Genomic DNA, 6272 nt, shown 5'->3' with positions numbered 1-6272 from the left:
CACTGTCCTGCCCTGTCCTTCACCAGAGTATTAGCTGTATCATTACAGACTTATCGCACTGAAATGGCCAGCGTTAGTTAATGCGCCCTGAAAGAGGAGGGGAAATTACACCATCCCTGAGGACCCAGCTTTGTTTTAGGAAAAATGCCTCACGATAATGAAATGTAATGGTCATGAAATATAATCATGCAATGAGCACTGGGGAAGGGAAAAGACAACCAGCCTTCAGCCATCTGAAGCTCATCTCGAAGACAGTTCATTCTCCGCGTTTACCACAATGCATGGCCATTTTAATAATAAAATACTGTCGCTGAAATCAGACACATGGTATGATGTTGTCGTGGCTGTCAGCTTAATATAGTGCACTTGACCATTTGAGGATGATGTGTAATATCTCACTAGAGAGAGGGAGAGAGAGAGAGAGAGAGAGAGAGAGAGAGAGAGAGAGAGAGAGAGAGAGAGAGAGAGAGAGAGAGAGAGATGTGACACCCCCCCTGCTCTGCTCTGTTGCGCTCCTCAGATCAACTATCAGGTGGCTGCATTTCCTCATCTGTGCGGACCTCAGACAGACTACTCCGGTTATTCTGGGCTCCCCGGTGATCGCTGCTGCTGCTGTAATGAAGAGGATGAGACTGTCCTGTAGCGGATCATCGGACAGTCTCTTCGGATCTTAAGAAACCGTCTAAAGGTAAAGGCACTGCAGCGGTGGGGACACTTGAGCCCGCTGGGACAAATGTCTCTGACAGTGAAGAGATGTGATGATGGTCGGAGCGGACGAATGAAACAAACAACAAACCATTATTTTGAGATGTATAGAATTTATTAATTTATACATACCGAGATTTAGCTCGCTAATACATTAATTGCGTTATGACATTTTTTTTATTTACCACCCATAACCTTTTGACCATCTAGTGACCTGGCTGCTGCAGTGCACCCCTGGGTGCATTAGAGCAGTGGCTCTCAAACTGTGTGCCTTGGCAGCTGACCATGTGCGCCTTCAAATTTATCTTATTTATGATTAATTACATATAATCAGATGTAAAGGTGTTCCTTGGATATACTCGGCTTGTGACAAAAAAACGTTTGAGCACCACTGCATTAATGACACAACATCTTTCATATGGACCCTCAGTAAAACAGCTGATTTATTGATCTCATTGTCCACACAGCTCCATGACTCTCCACTTTGAAGACTAGAACACATCCAGACTGCCATAAATTGTAATCCTGACATTATGGCGGGGTCACTCTGGATTTCCCATGGGGCCACTGAAGCGGTTTTCAGAAGAAGGAGCTTCATCACAGTCCTACCTCTGGCTTTATTGTTGCCAACAGTGAGGGTCAATGCTCAGTTAATAGGAGGCCCTCTGGACTTCAAGACTTGTGTGTGCGCCAGCAATATTGTGAGCTGTTCCAATATGAATCTAACCAACGTTCCCGTCGCTCTTCCACAATATACAGCTGTTCTGGACCTCAGCTTCAACGCCATCACCAAGCTTCGTGCTGAGTGGACCTCCGTCACACTCAGCAAACTGCACAGCCTGCTGCTCAGCCACAATGGCCTCACCTTCCTCTCCTCTGAGGCGTTTGTGTCTGTGACAAAGCTTCGTTACCTGGACCTTTCCTTTAATGGCCTCCGCCAGCTGGACGAGTTAATTTTTGAGCCACTGGAGCACCTGGAGGTTCTGCTGCTTTACAGCAACCGCATCTCTCAGATCGATCGCACTGCCTTCAGCGGCCTCAACAGCCTGCAGCGGCTTTACCTGAGCCAGAACCAGATCTCACGCTTCCCCTTGGAGCTTGTGAAGGAGCGGAGCCGGCTGGAAACGCTTAGATTGCTGGATGTGTCCTCCAACCGGATCAAATCGCTGCCCCTCCAAGAGCTCCAGGCTCTTCCCGCCTGGATTAAGAATGGCCTGTACTTCCACAACAACCCTCTGCCCTGCAGCTGTGAGGTGTATGACGTAGTGGCACTCTGGCACCTTAAGGCGCTCAGCTCTGCCACAGACTTTAGTAGCAGCCACACGTGTTTGTTACCAGGCCAACAGAAAGAGAAAACGACCATACTGGATCTGGACAAGTTCTATTTGAACTGCAGTGAGGTCAAAGTAATGGACAAAGAAACATACCTGGAGCAGTTCCTGCTCCTGGACTGTGACACCAGGGAGAAGGACATGTTGAAGAGCTGGGTGCTGCCTGGAAACGTCCCAGTGTCTCCATCACACAAGACTGCTGTGGTGCGTCCTGATGGCAGCCTCCAGATTGGGCCCCTGAAGGCAGAGGAATCAGGGGTCTATACCTGCTATGCCACCAGTGACTCCTTCAATGAGACACTGTATATAACTGTTAGGGTGTTTAATTCCACCAAGAACGGCGGACTGGAGAACCTAAAAACGGCCTACACCACCCTCATAGCATGTCTGGTCAGTGTAGTTTTGGTTCTCATTTACCTCTACCTCACACCGTGTCGCTGCGCTTGTTGTCCTGGTCACGGCCTGAATAAAGGCGACGCCATAGACAGCCTCCACTCTTCAACTGTAAGCATCTCTCAGACTCACGAGGAGATGGGGCAACAGAGAGTGGAAGGCGGAGGCTTCGCCTACAGACATGTGGCCTTCCTGCAGCCCAAGGACCAGCTGGAGCAGAACGGGAGGTTGAACCCAATAGGCGAGGAAGACGAGGAGTGGCAGGGGGACAACAGGGAGAGAAAGAGGTCTGACGCAGAGTCAGTCAGCTCTGTGTGCTCCGATACACCCATGGTGGTGTAAAAGTCCGTGGCAGAGTCTGGAGGGTAAGACAGCGATGGTTTGACCCATGTAGCCGCTCCACAGATTTGTATGCTTTGAATGTGTGCAAGAGTCAAGAGTTCAAGCTTTAATTGGCTCTCGCAGCTACAGTAGCATGCATGGTTGATAATAATAAAAAGGTATCAGAGCAATGTCTTCAAAAAAATAACTTTAAAACATCCAGAACATTGTGATAATGCAGAGAAATGTGGTTAAAATCATCTGCAACCTAAAATATTTTTTACTTATCTTAACTTGCCTTTCAAATAACACTCTTATTTTTTTCAATAGTGTCGCTTTTACTGCAAATTATTTGAGGGTCCTGCAAGAAATTGCTATGCAAGTAAGAACATAAGTCCCTCAAAGGAATAACAAATACTAACTCTTAGCACTAAGATAACTAACAGCATGAAAACAACTTGCTCCTGAATAACCCGAGGCTGCACTTTAAATAAAAGTGACTCTGTTTTTTTATTCACTGGGGATCGTGCAACTACAACCATGACAAGTTGTAAAGATGTTGGACAAAAGCTGCTGCTTGGAAGAGAAACTAGTTTATGCAGAGCTTGCAGCGCTCACCTAATTATCAACGCAAGATGTTTAATATTTATGCTGTTTTACATTCCTGTTTGGTTTTGTCTTCCTTTACAGGAAACAATAATGTAAGGATTACTCTTATGCAATTTTACCTATTTATATTATTCCAGATTTGAGTGTGATTTAATGCTCACTTAATAATATGTGTTGTTGCAGTAACTGAACTTCTGTTGAAGTGTATGCAAGTCTATTCTAAGTCATTTTTGATTATCATTAACTCAGTCTTTTGTACTTCTTCTGTAATTCACTTTATTTCTATTACATTTAGTTTGAATTGTTTCTACCAGAAAAACATGATGACAAAAGGTGTTTAGATCAACCAAATTACATCCAGTTATTAATGTGATAATGACCACATGGTCACACACACCGTTGGTATCACAGGCTGATATCTTGTTGTTTACGTCGATATTAATACAACTATTGACTAGTAACAGACAAATGTCCTAATTTCCAAATTTTTCCCCTCATTTTTAAAAAAAATCCTGACTTTGACTATTGATAAAAGTGAGATTCTTTATGTAATGTAAAATATCAAAGTTGTACTTAAAGATACTTGTCATGACTCAGATTCAGAACAAATGCTGTGGCATTATTTCTTGTCATACTAAATATAGTCTTTGGGCACAAATGGGTTAGCCATGGATACATGACCGGGCGTTCTAATCCCAAAAATAACCCTATTGTTACGATGCAGTTGAAAAGTTTAGTGTCAGATTCAGACTGCTAACATAAAGGTACATCCCGTCACATTGGAGAGTTAGTAGCAGCCAGGAGGCATCTCCCAAGGGAAACAACTGAGAGCAAGTACCATCTACAAAAGGCTTCTGGGCATTAGTGCCCAACCCTCAACGAATCAGCAAATGCCAGCCAGCCGGGCAGCCGTCTCATAAACACAGTCAGAAATAGCAGCCGGTGGTGCAGCCAACACACAGGCTGCCTGACACAGATGAAATGTAAATATACAAGCAGAAGTTCTCAAACAGATCTTAATTTAAGTTACTGAAATACCTTCAAATTGTTGATTTTAAAGGCTCACAGCATAACTCAAATGGTGTCAAAAACTATCCATCATATGATATAAATTAGGAAATAACAGGAAAAAGAGTCTCGTAGAAGGATGTTTTCACAAATTTAAAGTCACTTCAAAACACATCAATCCCAGATGATAGATGTAGCAATGTACAGTGAATATACTTTTATTTTGAAGGAACTTTTATTTTGTATTTTCTCCTGGTGCTTTTTCAAGACGATTTTGGTGAATCAACGCCTTCATTTAATGTCTCTGTATGAAGTATAGCACTGAAAATAGTCATGACATTGTGAGTGTGGTTTAATAGTATGCTGTTATAATGTAGCAACATCATGAGGAACTTATAATTCTCAAAGGGGAACATATCTACTGTATGCTACTGTTCCACATGTCCTCTGAAAGTGACTTATAACCAAAGACTCAGTTACATGATGAGAATGAATAACCTACATGTTCAGTGTTTACATTAGTATGTTGAGGTTGTCTCCTGTATTTCTGTGTTAAGCCACGTACTTATATTTTAACATATGCAATCCTGTATAAGGACTTCTTTTATTTTATTATTTGCTGTGTTATATCTTGTGTATTGTTGTATAATTCCTGTATTTCATAAACTACAAAAATATGGCAACAAAGAGTGAACGATGTCTGTAATATTCCTGTAAGGAGAAAAAAATCAAGTTAAAGAAAAGATTTTAGGAAAGATGCTTATTGGCCTTCTTGCCGAGAGTTAGATGAGCAGCTTGATACCAGGCTTATGTTTAAGAGTGGCTTCATCCCGCTCATCCAACTGTTTGCAAAAATGTGACCAAGCAATATTCATAGTCCTTAAACTGCAGAATGATGTGTGATGAAGCTGATGTCCGTTTAGGTTAAGATCAGTTTCTGTATCCCGCTAATGACACACGACCTTGGTAACTTTATGATGAAACGGGAGACCGCACGGCTCGCTGGAGTGGAAAGTCTTCATTCAGGGAGTCTTGTTTTATTGCACCTGCTCCTCAGTCTTTCTTCTGGCTTTTCAGCCTTTTTTGGCTCATTGACCACAAAATCGCCCTGAGCAGAGAGAGCACGCTGGTCTGTATTCATTGTTCTCTGCCAGGACAGAACAGTCAGTCGGATCAGTATTCACTATTTATTAGCTAATAAATCTTATCTTTACATTTGTGTGATTCTAGCGATAATCACAATTGTTATGTGGAACTTTCTGCATTACATTTCTTCATGTGACGACAGAAAAAGTGCAGAATCATCATTCAGAGTTCATTTTTTGTAAAGATCTTGGTCCATCTTTCTGACAGATGCTGCACTGTGAAACCTCACCCCTGAAGCCCCTCTACAGGATGAATGATTGAAGAGGTCTCCAGGTCTGTGCATGCTCATTGTTTCAGAAGCAGCTGTCTCGTGTTACCATGATTACCCACAACACATGCAACACCAGCCAGGTGTTTGTATCTAGAATGATGTAGATTTAGAAAATGCACTGCAGCAAAGCAGCATTGAATACAGAGTTTTAAAGCATCTCATTAGTAACATGTCAAAAGGACACGATAATAAAAGTCTTCATAGGAGGTGTGGGAGGGTTAATGATCTGTGATGCACGTGTTGAGCTGAATGACTCATCCCTGTAAATCACAGATTATAATTAGAACAAATGCAGCAGACTAAAGAAAATCTCACATCAGTGAACATCACAGACACAGATGGCATGAAGGTAAACTGACGCCTGTTGACAACGAATGACTGGCGGCCGGTTCTGTGTTTTTTAGAGACTGAATTCTAAGCAAGATGACTCATCCTCTCCTCAGGCCGCTCCCTGGATATTCACTTGAACCACATCAGTGGTGAAGTGA

The 6272-nt window shown here is 42.7% G+C and overlaps 1 protein-coding gene across 1 annotated transcript; it reads left to right on the top strand.

Moving 5' to 3' along the window:
• Window positions 1-1238: 1238 nt before the first annotated feature.
• Window positions 1239-2771, top strand: LOC310965254 (amphoterin-induced protein 1-like; the record flags this gene model as incomplete). Its single annotated transcript, XM_083938756.1, has 1 exon — window positions 1239-2771. One exon carries the CDS (start codon window positions 1239-1241, stop codon window positions 2769-2771), a length of 1533 nt encoding a protein of 510 aa, XP_083794882.1.
• Between the last annotated feature and the right edge of the window lie 3501 nt (window positions 2772-6272).

The sequence above is a fragment of the Echiichthys vipera genome (genome assembly GCF_963691815.1).
Source record: "Echiichthys vipera genome assembly, chromosome: X".
NCBI classification, from domain to species: Eukaryota; Metazoa; Chordata; class Actinopteri; order Perciformes; family Trachinidae; genus Echiichthys; species Echiichthys vipera.
This window is presented reverse-complemented; position numbering and strand designations above follow the sequence as displayed.